General features: G+C 42.1%; 1 protein-coding gene across 2 annotated transcripts in view; it reads right to left on the reverse strand.

Annotated features, from left to right (window-relative positions):
• Positions 1-18,878, reverse strand: part of EXT2 (exostosin glycosyltransferase 2) — a 1,411,400-nt gene that overhangs the window by 1,377,757 nt on the left and 14,765 nt on the right. Inside the window, exon 1 of one of the 2 annotated variants that reach the window (XM_069623316.1) lies at positions 3,321-3,341. The exons of the other annotated variant lie outside the window; for it this stretch is intronic. Within the exon in view, the coding sequence (XP_069479417.1) occupies positions 3,321-3,323 (3 nt within the window). The 5' untranslated portion in view covers positions 3,324-3,341. Of the gene's footprint in view, positions 1-3,320; positions 3,342-18,878 lie in introns of those variants that run through there. 2 annotated transcript variants of the gene reach the window in all.

Below are 18,878 nucleotides of genomic sequence, written 5' to 3' on the forward strand. Positions count from 1 at the left end.
TAGAATTGTCTGCAATGCACTGCACATCTATGTTTGCATTCCATAAGTGGGCAATGATTGCATTACAATCATTGGTATATTTTTCTTCTTCTTTTCTTTTGATGTAATATGTAGTTTTAGGTGACTTACCTTTAACACTATGTCTAACTGAAGACATGAGGTTGTTCACTTGACCTGTATTTGTAACTGGTCTAGGGAAACCAAATCGGCATTTGGTGTAGTATTTCCCTTTGTTTTTGTATTTGCGACGACAATATTTTCCACATTTGTGTCTTTGAAATTGTAAAATTTGTGCATGAAGATCACTATTTGTGGCTTCTGATGGAATTTCACAAGTGACATATTTTTCAATAAACTGTAAAACAGTGGCATCACTGTCTTGACCAAATTTAGGAGCATCTTTAATCCATAAAAGCATGTGGATATGTGGTGCTCCTCTGGCTTGGTATTCTTTTCTCCAAAAGAAGTGTTGCACTTCTCCAAAGGGAGGAACAGTTTTATTACAAATAAAATGTAGCATAGCAATGAAGCGATGGTGAAAATATCTTGAAACATTAACAGGATCCAAAGAACAAAGTTCTCCAGGTGTTAGTATATCTATGTTTGTTTTGTTTTTATTTGATGTGCGTAGGAAATCATGTAAATCTTCCCATGCATATTCTGCACAACTTAATGTAACAAACCAAGTGGGTGGGCCAAGGTTTCTGATCATACAACGTACATCTCCATGACGTTGAAACCAGTACTCTTTAGTACCACGCATATTTGCTAATAGATTTGTAATATTTGATTGTAAAACCTCATCCTTTTGTTGCACTTTTTCTAATAATTGTGTAGCTGTCATATTTTGAAAGTGTGATCCTGATTTTAATATGTGTGCAACTCCGTAACAAAGTTGCTAGTTCACTTTCAAAGAGTAGGTGGAATATGTATTCCACATTTTGTCTAAATCTGGGATCTTCAGAATACATCCGTAATGAGCGGTATTCTGAAGCTGATATTTGAATAGGTCTATCATCATACCTTCCTCCTTTGCCAGTAGGAAAGAGTAGAGGAAAAGCATGTGCTTCTATACTTTTTTCCCATATGCTGATTGGCGATCCTTTTGTTTGACGCATTTGGTAAGTTTCCAGTACATCTTCTACGGTGTTATTACAGTGCAAAGGATGAATTGTATAATGGTCTAAAGTATTTGATATTGTAGCAAGATCTATTAGCTCAAATTGACCAGCTTCTTGTGTTTCTTGAATTATTTCAGTTGTATCTTTCATGTTTTCTTCAATATTAATTTCTTTGTAATATTCATTATTCTCTTTAAGATATTGGAAGGCTTGTCTAACTTTATGTAAATCTACCAGCTGTTGCCATATTTTTTTGTCTTTTGTAGGTACTCCATTTACTAAGATAATTAAAGATTGCTGCATTGGACGTTGCACTCCTAGAGTATGCACATTTTCTTTTAGATCTAATGGTAAATAAACTACTTTTCCACGAATGCCTTTTACCAATTCAGAGGGAGCTAATTTTGCTGTTTTTGGTTGAAGGCGTATTATTGCTTGAAATTGGTGTACTGTTTGAATTATGATGCTCTCATATAAATTAAATTGTTGTAGGGGTTTTGGTATTGGGTATAATTCCAAATTATTTGTGATAGCACGTGAAGGAGATTGGTTGTTGTCAAGTTTTGTAGTGCAGTAACTGCAAAGTATTAAGGGGTCAGTTATTTCGTATTTGTTTTCTGCTATAAGGTAGAGAGCTAATTCAAACCATTTAGAATCTTCATTGTCTTCTATTTTGTATGTTAGTGTACAGTTTTTGTGTGCGGGTAGTAGGGTTTTCCTCTACCTCATTCTCATCATCCTCTTCTTCCTGCTCTGCATCCTCACTCCTGTTCCCCTCTTCAGGCCCTTGGGGAGGTGGTGGTTGTGGAGGGGGTGGGGTGATGCTGAAGCAGGTGCAGCACCAGGTGGCAGTTCAGCAGCCAGGGATGCCATCTCGATGATGGTGTAATCTGCAGGTGGCAGCAAAAATCGCTGTGTTCTGAAGAATAGCCAGAAACACAATGACAATAAGCTCTAGGGCGTGGTCTTTTATAGGGGGGCTTGTGCGCGGTCCGCGGACATGCGCGCTGTCCGCGGACAGATCGAACACAAAAAAAAGTTTGAAAAGTTTCAAAAGGTATGTAGAAACTCAGGATTACTATGTGGGACTTGTGCCATGGTGGGATTTTATTGAAAAATATTATGGATTAATTGAAAATGTACTTTTAATTTGTTCGGGGACCCGAACAGTGTCCGCATTCAGAACACGCGATCAGCGTGGGCACGGTCATATGATCCGTTCGCGAACAAGTCCGCGAAGGAAGCGCATGTCTGCAGGACACCAAATGCACAGAGATTGGCTAGCGCATGCGCGATGATGTTCTACGGGCACTGTTCGGGTCCTGAACCAATTAAAATTGCGTCACACGTGAAACAAACATTACAGGACACTGCGTGTGTTCTTAGAACAGTTTAAATTTGCTAGCGAACAGTAAGGACAGATATAGTGTTCTTCAGGACACGTTCAATTTCGTTTATGTACGAACATTTCAGGACACCAATTGTGTTCTTAGAACATTTTCAACTTGCTAGCGAACAGTACTGACAGGTATAGTGTTCTTTAAGACACCTCCATTTTCGTTTAATTACAAACAATTCAGGACACCGCGTGTGTTCTTAGAACAGTTTGAACTTGCTAGCGAACAGTACTGACAGGTATAGTGTTCTTTAAGACACCTCCATTTTCGTTTATTTACGAACATTTCAGAACACCTGCACTGTCCGCGGACACCTACATTGTTTTTAAAAAAAAAAATCAAACTATTTTCAACACAATATAAAAATTAAACTTTATTTTACATATATTAATAATTTATGACAGAGAAGGTGAGGCAGAAACAAACAAAAACAGGAGAATTGGGGGGTTTCATCATGATTGTTATTAGGTGAAGAATGGATGGAAGTCTCATCAAAACGTTTTGGGTTATGGAGAGGGTTTGGGGATAATTGACTGGGATATGGTGAGGAGGGACAAGTACATGTGGGACAATGGTACAAGGTTTTTGGTTTTAAATGATCTTCCACAAAAGTTTTCAAATTATTAAAATTAGTCAACAATAAATCCATTTTTTCTTCTATACTGTGAAAAGTGTTATCCATAACAGGTTTTTCTGAAGTATTTTCTATTTTGATATGCTCTGTACAAAAAAAATATATATATATATGTTAAATGTATACAAAATAATAATAATTAAATGGTTTATATTATAAAGTGTTTACCATTAGTTTCACTATCTTGTGACATTTCTTCATGTGGGAAATGTTCCTCTAGCCATTCCAGAGTACTAGACATTTCTGTGAGAGAAAAAAAAAAGATAATATTTTTTTTTAATCTAATACAGAAAGTTTATAAATATATGAATAAAATTAAGTACACTTACTATTTCAGGTAAGATATGTCCTATGTACTCAGTGGGTCTGCTCTTGTTCGCAGTTCTGTTGTGTTTGTGAGGTAATTATGTTGGAAGCCAATTTATTTTCTTGTGGTATATTCCATTTTAGAACATAGTGCATTTAAATGAATGGTTAGTGTGTTGTATATATGGGTTAAATTTCTTATGTATTAGTACATATAATGTGTTTGTGTGCTTTTCTTTGAATTTTTTAAGTGTTCCTATGTTATGATATAACAATCAAACATACCCCCCAGAGTTTTTTAGGTAGTGATACTGTTCTTCGAACATGTCCGCGAACATTAAATGAGTTTGCGGACATCAAGTATAGTAGAAGAGATTCAGTCAGTTCCACATGATATGTATATAAAGTGAAAGTCATTATTGTTAAGTTGCACTACTAAAAACCTATGAAATTCAGTGAAAAAACTTTGTTAAAGGGATGTTATGGTTCCAAGTAAAACCGAAAAACCCTTGAAATTCACCAGTTGTGGTAAGCTAAGCAACCATAACCCGCGCCACCGCCGTGCACTGCTAAGCCTAACACCCAGGACATCAAAGATGACATCACAAATGTCACTGATGACATCACATGTGCATTTACCTTTCATGAAAAGTCTGTACAAGGGACTCTTAGTGTAATGTTAATAAAAAAAGTGTCAAAGATTATTGGAATAAATGTCAAGTGCTAATAAGTGCATTAAGCAATGCATTGATATAAATAGCATTCTATTATGAAGTTCCATCCAGTATACTAAGGTACTCATGTAGAAACATAGATATTGTGTGCAGCATACACGATGGAGGTGCAATATTCATAAGCTTGCCATGTTGAATAGTGAAATGATAACTGTTTTCATATTACAGTTTTGCGTACAGTGAAACTTGTGATAAGTAGGTAATAAAACCCACTTACTACATAATTGCATTATTATAGACAAATCACAAAGAGACAACACCACATACAAATATGATTATATACAAGGGAATTGAAGTAAGAAAAAAAAACAGCAATAGTAGCAGAAAGTGTTCATAACCTAACTGATTACCATGCAGAGAAATGATTGCTCTGTTTCAAAGCTGTTACTTACCCTATCTATATATATCACATGATGTGTTTGGACCCTAAGGAAAATAGTGTGAGTACAACATATAAAAATATGAGTGTATACAGGGAAAGTACAGTAATAAAAAAACATCAAAACTATCAGAAAGTGCTGATAATCTACAGATAATTTTAATGCACAAAAAGGATTGCTGTCTTTCAAGGTTGTGTCTTCCCCTATGTATTTGTTTCATATGATATGACTGGACCATAAGGGAATTATTCTAAGAACATACTTGAATAAGTCTACGAATATAGTACATTTACAATTTTTAGTTCCTGACTGTTGCTGACGAAAATCATGTGGCCTAGATATGTCAGGAAAGGAAAAAAGGGGGAGTCAGACATGTGATGTCATCAGTGATGTCATCAATGACATTTGTGATGTCATCTTTGATGTCCTGGGTGTTAGGGTTAGCAGTGCACAGTGGAGGCGCGAGTTATGGTTGCTTAGCTTACCATAACTGGCAAATTTAAAGGGTTTTTCCGTTTTACTTGGAACCATAACGTCCCTTTAACAAAGTTTTTTCACTGAATATATATATATATATATATATATATATATATATATATATATATATATATACATACACACACGCACACATTTATATTCACACAGTGTTTTATCATTTGATATTACCCTCCTGGTCGCGCCATCATGTATTATTTCATTTACTTTGCACTTTTTACCATTGTGCCCCTGGATGCCATTCCATAGGGCACATAGTCTCGGCATTTCCGTGGTGACTGGCGCAGTAATCACTCCAACAAACAAAAGGTGGGGAACCCCTACTACATGTACATCTGGGGTAAAGGTCAATATATGCTAAACAAGTGTGATGCCCTATGGAAATGAAACCACATAAATGTGTTTCAAAAATAGCATGATGAGGGCCGGCGACTGTTCTAAATATCATAAAACATGCAAATACATCATCTCAAAACATACACATTCTCTCAACATACAATAATTCATTTTTCAACAATAGCAGAAAGTTTTTTGTGCAAAAAGCATTTTTGTGTAAACATCTCTCAAAGACACAAATAAGACAACAATTCCTTTTCTCAACAATATTAGATTTAGAAAAGAGTTTTTGTACAAATCGCATTTATATTTGTCAAATTCCTAATTTATAAATCCACCACTGTAAAATCAACGATAGATGTCCAAACTTATTTTAACAATACTCTTTCGTTATTGGACTTCCTTTTGTATAGTTTCGGCTTGACATCAATTGGTCAGTTTTTTCATAACCATTGGTCAACGTCTTCTTCAGGATTAGCAGGCTTCTAGCCCAGTAGCTATTCAAAGGCTTTACCAATATTACAATACAAAAATATATTATATTTGATGTTCTAACAACAAACAATAACCAACACCACACAATAGTGTACATTATCATATTATAATATCTATTTCGGATCTTTCATCATGAACTCCCCAACCCTGCCTGAGCATAATGTCTTTAATATGTAGTTCCCAATTACACTGCATCTACTTCCTCCAATGTAGCCTGCATAGCATCCTCCCCCTTATCTCGCATAAACAAAGTCGCAGTCAGTGCAATCCACTATTGAATGTCCATTCCCACTTCCAGTTTTTGTTCTCCCAGCACCTTTTCCCATACTCCAGTTTCAGCTGTTGCCCATTTTTCCAAATCTTCCCACCATCTAACAATGCTTGGTTCCTTTATATCCTTCCACCTCATGGCTATGCTGCGCTTAGCTAATATGTACATCAAATCCTTGATCTTATTCAGTGGTGTGTTCTTCGCATTACTCTTATACCGGGCAAGCATGCAAGCTTCTGGGGTTCGGATGTCCAGTTCGATACCTCCCTGTGCTGCTTTCCCTGTGCTGCTTTATGTGCTACTCCTTTCCAGAACACCTGTATTATTGGGCATCCCCAGAACATGTGTATAAGGCATGCCTCTTCCGTCCTGCATCTACGACATTCTTGTTTACCCGCCCCCTTGAATTTCACAATGGCGGCTGGTGTGAGGTATGCTCTTTGGTGACGTAAAGTTCTATCAATTGAAGCCTGGCATTTCTGGAGACCTTCTTATGGTATAATGTTATATCCTTCCATTCTTTATCTTTGAACGTTCTACCAAATTCCCTTTCCCATCTCTCCCTACACCTCAATTCTACCCTCGAGTTACGTTCTACCAATATCTTATAGATCCTGGAAATGGCATGTCCGCTCTCCGCTACGGCAAACAGTGCCTCTATTTCTCTGCACCCTATGGTCTCTTCTTTAATGTCCAGCCACCTGCTTTTTAACACTCTTTATCACTGTGTTATGCAACAGATATTGGACCTGTATGTATACCAGTAATCTGTAATTCAGCAAATCCCATCAACCCCTGTTCATTCTGCAGGTCTCCCACGGTAGCTATACCGCACATTTCCCATTGTGAACGTACCATTGCACCACTGTCTGGTACACCTGCCATTATTGCTGCTATAGGGGTCTGTGGCGAGAGCGGGTCTTCTAGTCCCATGACTTTACAGGCCCTTTTCCAAATTTGAATGCCCATTTCTACCAGGTCGGGATACCTATTTGTACTTTAGTGGGAATCAAAATTACATCTCTGAGGTACGTCTTCTTTATTGCTGGTTGCAGGAACGCAGTTTCTGCCATGGGATCATCTGCCATCCATTGCACTACATATTGCAACTGGCACGCCAGAAAGTAAAACTCAAAGTTCGGTATATTCAACCCCCCATGGTCCTAGGGCCTTTGCAATATATTCAGCGCAACCCTGTGCCTCCCGCCCTTCAAAGGAAGCCCCTGCATAATTTTTCTAAATCTTGAAAGAATTGCTGTGGAACATTATATAGGACATTTCCAAAACAGTGCATTAATCTAGGCAGTGCCACCATTTTCAGTAGTGCCGCTCTACCCTTCACTGACAGCGGTAACTTGCTCCAAAACTCCATTGATTTCACCAAACCATTCTTAGCCTGTACTCTGTTGAATGAGGCATTTAGTCTTATCTAAATATATATGATAGCCTTGTGACACATGGAGAGCTCCGATGCATTAATATCAGCTTAATAAGGACAACATGTGCCAAGATGAAACATTTCTCAGCAAATGGCCACATGTAAGCTATGTATGATTATGTCCGCCCTGATTGCTAAATAACAACCAGTCAACATTAGCTATGACATTTACAATGGCTACAGGAAAAATAATACGTGGATTTTGTGGATACATAATTGAAAGTGTGAACACAATATGAGTAATTAGTATTTACAACACCACAAGGTAGACCAAAGTTTGGGTCACAAGTTATTAGGAATTATCTCCACTGTACCTTGAAAAAGAGATGACTGCATAAACAAGGTATTGAAGTCTAAAAATTAATATAATTTAAATGAGGTGCACATAAGAACAATGATGTTGGTAGAACAAATTGAACATATTGAGTGTAATGAAATTGAAAAAGATAGAAGTAGGTGTGTTGAGTTAACTATGTTTTAGGGTATTGTTCTGATACAGCTCTATATACTTTTGTTTTTAGATATATATGTGCAGCATCCATCAGCCAAGAATCCGTAGATAACATAATTTCTCCCCATTTGGGGATCCTGCGTCCTGAAGAAAGCCTTGAGCTGTCGCCCATTTTTGAATAACTAAGAAAGGCTGAAACTGTGTAAAATAAGAAAGGCTGGAAACAGATCTATACTGTGGACACTGTCAATTTTGGGGCTTTTCTGATCTAAATGATTTAATAAAAAAGTCACACTCAGGTTACTAACATGACCTTGATTCTGCCGGTAGCTAATTGACTCGGAGCAGTCTAAAGAAATGGACTACCTTAACAACACTAGGTTGTATGCTGATCAAACAAAGGTAACAAAGACAACTAAAACATATATATGATCTAGCGATGCAACTGCACACTGTGCTGTGCCGTCTTTCATGCAATAAATCACGTGGTGCAGCCTTCTGAGGTTCTCTGCTATGTTTCTCTCTGGCACATATGCAGTCTGGTCTGGTCTGATTAACGCTGGTATTATCCTGCAAAGTCCATTTGCCAAGATTGCTGTAAGGATCTTACTATCCTGGTTCAGCAATGACAGTGGTCTGTACGATCCACAATCTGTAGCCTCCTTATTTGGTTTGAGTAGCAGTATTAGAAGGGCTTCCTTCGTGCTGTCTGGAAGGATGTCCTCTTCGTACGCCTCATTATACACCTTGGCAAGGAGTGGCGCCAACGTGTCCACTACTTATGGCAACTTATTCTAAAGTCACTTCCATGGTGCTCCTTGCGATGTCCTTTTCTGTGAAGTCATTTCTGTTGGTGCAATCCATATGCAAATTAGGAGGTTTGTATGTATTTTGCCCCCAAAGCGGCTGGAAAAAACCTCTAATAGATGAGTTGCTGGCATCTGCAATGATTCTGCAGTTTTTATTTTTTTTGTTATATGTTCCCTGGTCTAAAAGGATGACTTTAGAGACCACCCTGCGGTCATCTGATGATCATCGAACCACACTACTACACTAGAAGTCATTCCCACATCATCAGATGTCATCACACTGTTGAAGTGACCAACAAATATCTCAGAATGGTGGGTGATGATTTGGGGATGAGCTTAGGAGGACTTAATGAATATGCTAACATCATCCCTATTTTAGAAAACTCTTTGTTCCTGATGCTTTTAGGACGACTTGCTGATCACTTCAAGAGCATCGTCATGAAACATGTTTGTTCTTGATGATTTGGGGGATGACTTTCTGATTACTTCAGAACATCAGGGTTTGTAGGATATGCGGACCAATACAGATTGTCATTCCGCTTTTGCTTAGTTGCATTTATGCTGAATGACACCCCACTGTGGCTATGGTAAAGCTTGAGACTATGTTGGGTCAAAGCGGAAGCCAGAGGCCTAAACATAGCATGCACCCTCTGGGTTAGAATCCTTTGCCATCCCAGTCAAAAGCAGGCACCCAGCAACCTCACAATCCCCAATGTGGCACGGGTAAAGCTTGAGACAATGTTGGACCAAAGTGGAAGAAAGAGGCCTAAACATAGCATGCATCCCCTGGGTGAGAATCCTTTGCCATCTCAGTCAAAAGCAGGAACCCAGCACCCTCACAATCAATACATTATCATGCTGACTTGTTAGTTAAGAATTGGTGTAGTCCCACTATGTGAGACTACACAACACTTAACTAATTGGTATTAGGTAACCGACCTTTTAGTATAGGTATGCACTGCACAGGATGGTAGTGTGACTGAGCAGCCAGGCCTATCTCAAGAAGGATACATGTGAGATGTAGAGCTGTACAAATGAAATCCGTAAATACAAGTAGCCAAGTAACACTTCCACTCAAGGTTTCAGTTATAAAATAGTTATTTATTTAATTAACATCAATTTTTAAAAAAGCGTTTTTTAGAAAGCCAAGTTATGTAACAATGTAAATATACTTTAAAATTACTTTTCAGAGCAAGTTAGTAGATAATCTTTGAATAATCTTTGAACAATTTGTATACCGTGGGGTGACTTCAATCACAACAACAGTAATGGCACTTTGCAGATTCTGAGGTTGCAGAAAGGAAAGGTTTAAGGAAGGAAAATAGGTTCTCAGTATACGTGACGACAACTAAATCTTCTAAAGAAATCTAGATAAGCCTTTCCCAGCAGTAACAGTCTAAAACAAGTTACCACCTATGAGAGAGAAACAATATCAAAGTCAATGGGCTAGAAGAGTCTGCATGAAGCCAGGACAGCCAAAGTCAATTTGAAAGTCTATGGAGCTGAGGCACCACTTAGAATCAAAGGTCTTGCACCAAGATAGAGAGTTTGTTAGAAAATCACTTGTAGGGTCACAAGCTGTTAAGCCTGTGAAAACAGAGTTGGAATCAATTCTAAAAGTAGGCAACTGCAATTCCCAACTTAGAAAAGCATGGCTACAAGACAGTGAGGGAGGTAACAAGTCTAAACAATACCTCTGGTTTGAAGAAGAGTGGTCCAGCTGGATTTTGTCCTGCTACAGCGATGCAAACCCAGTGTTCCTGAGCCTCAGTCGTGGGGACAAGAGGGAGGACATCTGTAGGGCTCCCGCGGCGATAGTTGGGAGGTCGTCGGTAGCTACGGGCTCTTTTCAGTTCAGCAGCACTTCGCGGTTTCAGCGCTTAGTAAACAGCAGCAGCGTGGATCTCTGATACCGGTTGGAGTTCCTTCACTCCTTGGGTCCTGCACTCTGGTGAGGGGACTCGAGCTCTGGACTTCCTGCTTCTGGAGTGTCCTTGGGAGACTCCTGGAGCTTCTAGCCAGATTTCAGACGTTTCACTCGACTACAGATTACTCGGTTCTTTGCAGCAATGAAAAAGTACAGTCAGACAGGGAAGATGGTCCAATGGAGCCCGTCTCTGGGTTAGTTGGTCCCACTAACTCAACGGGAGAAGTCTTGCTTCTCTGTCGAACTGAAAAAGGAGTTTCAGCACAGCAGCAGGGCTTCACCGGGCAATTCAAAGGTCCAGGAGGATGCAGCAAGCTTTGTTCACGGTTACTTCGTCAGGTGTTTCTCCCAGTGGTCGACTCTGCCTCTAGTCCCAAAACCCTCACCTTTTAAGCAGGTTTCTCGCATTCATGAACAGCCTAGGCTGTCATTCACACAGCAGGGTGGCTGTCCTAAAAGGACAGCCCGCCAGCCAGCCAATCAGGACTGGTTGCATTCAGACACTCCTAGAGACAAAGGACAGGGGAGTTTCGGGACCCTCCCTTACATCCTGTCCTTCCAGACACACTGGAGCCAGGGGCAGGCTTCAGGGATGAAGCCCGCCAAAGACAAGACAAACAAAGGGCTCCAATCTGTTTCGACACACAGTAAACCCCAAGAAAGACCTCACAAACAAAAAAAATCAAAAAAAGAAGACAGGGGCCATTTTGATAAAATGGTCACCCATGGGTGCTATACTGCAGCTGAGGGTTCAACATGCAGTAGAAAAGCACAATGGTAGGAAAAAGTAAACCATTGCCAGCAGCCATTTAAAGTAGGGAGGGTAACATAAAAATGTTACATGAGAATGTAGGGTAAGGGGCTACTAGGTAACCGCCCCCCCCCCCGGCACCCAGCACTCCACATAAAATGGTGTGTGCTGGACCCACAAAGACAAAAGGTAATTAAAGTCAATTTCACTTTACTATTCTTGGGAACAGTAGTTCACACAAGAACATTTATTTTAAACCTTATGAGAAATCTAATGGATTTTTCAGTGACACTGCACTGAAGGTGCTGTGCATCACCATACAAAAACTAGATGCCGTTGGAGTTTGTCAGACTCCCAAAACAGTGAAAACACAATCCAATTCAGGTCCAAACAGATGAGGGAGTGGTTAAAAGGACTCACTCACTCCAGGGTTAAAATAAAAATTCCTACAGTCCTGCAAAAGAGCTGTCGGTCGAAAAGGTTGAAGGGAATTAGCACAGAAACGAGAATTCTCCCTAATACGACTGCACCAATATATGACAGGATTCACATGTACTCCTTCACACGGTATTCATGTTTGCTTTGCGCAAAATCCAATAATCAACAACCATAACCATAAGTACCTCCAGGATAAAAAAGAAAAACACATAGCATCCAAAAAAGAAACAAGCAATAAACAAAACAGAACCACAAAGTCCCATTAACCAAGGTCTCAACTAACTGCAACCTACGAAATACAGGCAACAACCAACCACAAACAGAAAAGATTAAACCCAAAAGGTCAGGAAAAACACCCATCATAAGAGGACGCCCACTAAGGAACGCAACCCACACATCATGTAATAAGAAATCTCAAACCACTGGGGAAGGCACCGACCAGCATGATCCCACAACCCAAAAAACTCATCTGAGATGGCCCAAGGAGACATACAAATAACAGAACAAAGACAGACTACAATGCTCGCTACCTGTCCACATAGGACAACGTGGTAAAAACAGCACAGCAACAATAAACCGACAACCAACAAGCGTCACAAATACACATGACAACTAATAAACCATTCCAACCCGGTCTACACCATGGACAATACCCCAACCAGAACAAGGAACAAATTGGAATCCACCACACTCTACACCCCTAGATCACCAAGACTGGAACGGAGGGATAGCTACCCTATTTACCACCCAAAACAAACCAACCCCGCCATAAACCTCATCAGTCTACTCAACAAAGAGAATGACCAATAATGAACCACCCCACCCAAAAGACTCAACTGGGAAAAACCCACCTGTAACGGAAACCCAACCAACACACTGGTCGGTACAAACAATACTAACAACACCACAAAAGGGAAATCAAGCAAATTACACTGCAGCCTCCTCAATGTTAGATCCATGGCAAAACACTCAACAGAAATCAATGACCTCCTAAGCGAAGGAGGCGCAGACGTGCTCTTCCTTACAGAAACCTGGCTATCAGACAACTATAAAGCCATCGCGAATGAAGCAATACAGACAATTATAAATTAATACACGCCAACAGAGAAAACCGAAAAAGGGGGCAGAATCGCAACTAAACACAAAAAAACACACCTGAGCATCTCGAATCATCACAGCCAACGTGGAAGACTATGAATCCCTCCTAATCAAGATAGTACCGAATGGCCAATCCAACATAGTATTCCTTCTGATCTACAGACCATCTTCTTACAACACCAACATTGCAACAAAACTAGCGGACGAGGCCGCCATAGTATCAACCCACCATGACAACCTAGGCGAAAGAGATCCCACCAATACAAACATAGATACAACAGAAGACACACTCAACAATTGGATCACCAAGGCACTTGACCAATTGGCACCTGCTAAAACATTCAAAGCAACACCCAAAAGAACTGGCAGCAAAATGGTTCACAGAAGAACTGAAAAAAACAACTGCAAAATGGAAACAAAATGGAGAGAACAATACACCAGACAAGACCAAATAAAATACCAAAGACAACTCAAACTGTACGAAGCAGCAGTCCTCAGAGCAAAAGAAACTCTACTACACCACAAGAATAGAATCGTTAAACAATTCACAGAAAGAACTCTTCAAAATCAGAGATTAAAAAAAAACCTCTTCCTGCAAAAATTCCATCACCCCTACACAAACACTTTGTGACAAAATCACCAACCACCGGAGAGCAAAAATAGACAATACAGGAGACCATCAACCTAGCCGGGGCAAATACAGCCATTGGAACACAGACACCAGACGAAACACAGATTAAAGCAAAACTCATCTGCTTAGAACCAATCACAGAGGAAACTTTCACCACACTGATCAAGGAAACCAACCTTGCAGGATCTCCAAGGGACCTCTACCCCCCCCCAGACGTCTTCAAAAGAATCCTCAACCACAGAAACCCAGCGGCACACTTCCGGAACCGAATGAATGTGTCACTCAAAAGAGGAATATTACCATCCTCCTTCAAATCAGCATACATCAAACCACTGATAAAAAGGTCATAAAGCGCATAAGACCCAAGCAACTACAGACCGATAGACAGCCTGCCCTACACAGCGAAGATCCTGGAGAACAACGTCTACAAAATCCATCTTAAACACATCGAAACAAATGGAATACTCGACCAATCACAAGTTGGCTTCAGACAAATGAGAGGAACAGAATCAGCACTTCTATAGACATGGGACGACCTGAAAATAAATGCAGACGACACCCAATCGGCCCTCCTTCTAGTGGACATTTCAGCAGCTTTTGACACTATCAGCCACGCAACACTAATAAAAAGATTGATGAAATGTGGTATGCAGGAATCAGCACTAAAGTGGATTACCTTATTCCTAACAAAGGCAACCGGAAGAACCTACCTACCACCGTTCACCTCAAACACCAAAAATATATCCTGCATAGTCCCACAGGGTTCCAGTCTCTACCTTCTACTTTTCAACATCTACATGTGCCCACTGATGAAAATCATTTGATCCTACGGACTTACAGCCTACAACTACGCAGACGACACAACGGATTGTGAAAACAAACAGAACACAGGATCAAAATAACAACCCTCAACAACTGCCTGACAGACATATACAACTGGATGACAATGAACAGCCTCAAACTGAACCCAGCAAAAACAGAAATAATTCTCTCACCCGCAGGGGTCGACAGGGGAACACACAAATGGACTGGCCAATCGGCATTGGGAACGCAACCAGAGACTACCAATGTAGTAAACAACCTAGGAATACTCATGGACAACAGACTATCACAGGAACCGCAAGTCAATGTAACCACCAAAAAATGCTTCTTCCTCCTACAACTACTCAGATCCCTGGTACTCACAAGAATTACCTTTGCAAACAGCCTCTACCTCAGAGTGCCAGAAAGACTCACCAAGAAACCCCAAAGGGTGTAAAATACAGCAGCCAAGGTCCTACTAAGACTCAACAGAAGAGATCACATCACTCCCAGCACTCAAAACCCTACACTGGTTACCAGTAAAAAAAAAGTGCATCAAATTCAAAGCACTCTGCATTGCTCACAAAGCATTGCACAGACAAGAAGAGGAATTCCTCCAAGACAAGATTAGCCGGTATCGCCCAGCAAGGGAACTAAGATCCAGCACCGACCTACAAATAGAGGCAAAATACCACAAAAAAAGGAAATTCGTCGGAACAGCGTTCTCACGTCTAATTGCTAACACCTGGAACAACATGCCCAAAGTAATTAGAACCACAGAAGACCACATCACCTTCAGGAAACTGCTCAAAACCTGGCTATTCAGCAGACAATGACAACCTAGAAGGGACATCAGCAACAACAACAACACCACTGACAAACAACTAAAGAGGAGACGAGAGGGGCGAAAGAACTGCAAACAAGAACCTGGCTAGATACCGTCAAGCGGCATCCAAAGGGCCGCCCCAGAGAGACCACAATGAACCAACCAACTTTACTAACCCTCTTCCCTTTCTGCTCCTCCTACATAACTGACGCCTCTACACCAGATCTTGGACTAGTCACACACAAAAACATACAGAGAGCCATTACTATGCCGACATCCAGAGTGAACCATCCACATAGCCCAATACAATCTAAAATGCAACAACACAGCAAGATGCCGGACTACCTTACAGCTACGACCACCTGTGACTCTGAATCCCTTATGGACACTATCTAGACAGTGCACACGACCAACCCATCATAACCACACAACACTAACACCAACACAAAACACTACCACACACCCAAGGCATGGAATCTTACCCATGCGGTTACAATGCGTGAGGCCGCTCACAAGTGACCACATGCAAAACACTCACAGATGCCAGTTCCTCCTGGTTCTGAACCGATCCGCACACCCTTTTCCCCCCCATGAACCCCCCAGCCCACTTCTTTGCAGATCCACGCAAGCACCTAGAGACTGCCCCTGGGTGGCAATAGTGCAGTACAAATTAACTGCACATAACATAATGCCAGTAATGATACTATTAGAAAACATGCCCATCATGGCTTTGCCTCACACTCCTGTTGGCTTTGCCTTTAGAAATCACAACAAGAAAACATGTGCAAACGGGCTGCGTAATAATGCTGATCATGCTTGCTTTACCCTTGATACCCAGTGAGAAAAGGCCACGGCACAGTAAGAAATGGCTTGACTGGCTGCCCTAAATGCCAGTCTTGACACATAATAACACTCACCATGCTTGCTTTGTCATAGAATCCCAGTAAAAAAAAACAAATATATATATATATATTTCATGCCACAGCAAAGAATGGCTATGCAGCCACATAAAAGCACATATCATCCTTTCTAAAAAAATTAAAAAAAACATTTTAAAAATACAGCATTTTAGACTGGCACCCATGATGGTCACCCATTAAAAAGTGCATTGTGATTGGGATTCTAAGATGGCCACCGAGGGGAGAGCAGCGTGGAACTCTCACGGACCCCTTCTGCCCCCCCCCATTCCAGGCCAAAGACAATGAAGATTAAAAGAGCCTTCACCAGGCGAGCGTTTATCAATGTAGCATGCAGTAGTGGAGTGCAACAGTCCAGATCGCTGGGGACTTCGGCAGAGGCGGGTGTGTGGCATTCGTGTCTGCAGTGTCTGAGGTGCGGGTGCACTGCGCTCGCGGCCAGTGCAGGCCAAGCTGAGATATGCTCACAGACCACGAGCAAGAAGAACCACTCAGGGAGACCCAGGGCGGCCGAGGATCAAGGGCGGCTGCGAGTCAGGGTGGTGGAAAGCAGCTGCTGTCGGAAGGCGGATGAGCCAGTCAGGAAAGAGCTGCCTGCGATATTGTAGGCCCACCGGGGCTGGATTTGTGGAGCATGGGCTCCCCTGCAGGCAAGCACCAGCGGGAAGATCGAGGCGGGACAAAGCCGCCCCCGCGCCGGTGAAGCAGCGTCTTGATCAAAGAGATCAGGAGGCCCCTCAGGAGCCATACCCGTAGCCCACTGTTTTTGAGCTGCAGAGCGGAGAAGAACACCCGGAGCGGCCAAGAGGCCCGGGAGGGGCCACACAGCAAAGAGGCAGGAAGGCGGCGACCCTGAGGGGCTCGACTCCCCCTTAGCACCCCTTGGGGGGTGCCATCAGAGGTCAGCATGTACCCTGGCCCAAGGAAAGGGTGCAAGCAGGCAGGGGCTGGCTAGTACAGGCAGTGATCGTCAGATTTGAGCAGAGTGACATTGAGGAGTGGGGGAGCGTGGCGAGGGGTGGGGGGCCTGCCAAAGCTTTCAAGACAGCACTTTGCAGAGAAGACCAGGGGAGGCCCTGTGGTGGTATAGCTGGGGCGGCTTGAGACCCATTTGAGGTAAATTTGGAACTGCATATAGTGCCTCAGCCAGCGCACCACTATCCAGAAGCACAGCAAGGGAGCAAGAGGCGCACCACACATGGAAGACAGTGACTGGCGGGGCCCTGGCTTCCCCGGCCCAATCCTGATGCTGAATAGAGGGCTAAAGAGTCCATCTACATTCGTGGTGGGCAATGAAGAATAAGGGAGAGGCAGTTTTCTCGGGCTCAGGGCAGAGTGATCCCAGCACCAAGGCCAGGAGGAGGGTCATTTGAAACCAGAAGAGGACGACAAACAGTGGCTCAACTGTGCACTGGTAGAGGGGTGTTCCAACCCACCCGCACAGTCAAGGGTGGACCCACAAAGCGGCAGAGGGAGGAGTATCATACACCCTGTAAAAATGTCCAGAAGAGGTTCGAAGGATGCAAAACAATATCAGGGAGAACAGTAGGGGGCAGGGTCCCCCCCCATCAGACCTGCCTATGCACTATGACCAAAAACAAGGGGAAGGACATGCAAGCTGCCCCCAAGACTGTGAAGAAATCACAGGAGGGCAATCTGCAGAGACTGGCGCAGAGACAGTGGAGTACCGGCTAGGGGAGATCAGGGGCCCGCAGCAGGAGAGGATCTGGGGGCACTGGCAGGCACTGCAAAAGATTAAGTGGTCACCCAGGTGGTCCTTCGCCAATGCTTTAAGGATTTTGGGGTTAACATAGCAAACATCATTCAGTCGCAGTTGAGCATGATGCGAGCGGGACTGTCCCAATCGTTGCAAGAGGTGAAGGGGGACATAACGAAACTAGAGGAGCTGGAGACAGTACACGTCTGCAATCATTAGCCTGCGCAGGAATTATTACCAGGGCAGTTTCTAGTCCATTTGGTGCCCAGGGCGAAACACTAGAAAGCGCCACCATTCCCCCCCCGCGCACCACTCCCAAACTACACTGTTAAGTAACTCCTACCCAAGGTCAATAAATCACTGCTAAACAAATGAAATCGGTTTTATTACATCATGATGCCAGAACTTTGCAGAAATTCCTCGGACAAAGCAGAGTACACAAGCAGTATATACTACTTTTAAAGTTTTGTGTCAATTTTCTGTCTATGTTAAAGGCTCTCTTCTTGACTTTGCTACTGCGAAAGCATTTATTGCTGCTGCATAATCATTTTTTCAACAAGTTCACTCTCAATTGAAAGTATTGCAAGGGCTGATGGTCTTTCCTCTGCCATTGTGGAGCGCAAGTATGTCTATCAGTTTCAATTTACTAAAGCTCCTCTCATCACTTGCCACTGTAATTGGAATTGTTAGTAAGAGCCTCATGGCAACCCACACATTTGGAAACAACCAATGAGTTTTTGTTTGATGAATGTGCTGCAAAACTTCAAGCGGCATAATAGAACTCTTCTGAAGCGATGGCTGGATATGTCTCAGTTCCTCAGCCAACTGGCAACCATCTATATCAGATTTTGATGCACTATCACTGCCCTTTGCTAACAATTGCTCCAGGTGCTTGCACAGTTGTA

This window comes from Ambystoma mexicanum, chromosome 11, assembly GCF_040938575.1.
Source record: "Ambystoma mexicanum isolate Mex_15411 chromosome 11, UKY_AmexF1_1, whole genome shotgun sequence".
In the NCBI taxonomy this organism is placed as follows: Eukaryota; Metazoa; Chordata; class Amphibia; order Caudata; family Ambystomatidae; genus Ambystoma; species Ambystoma mexicanum.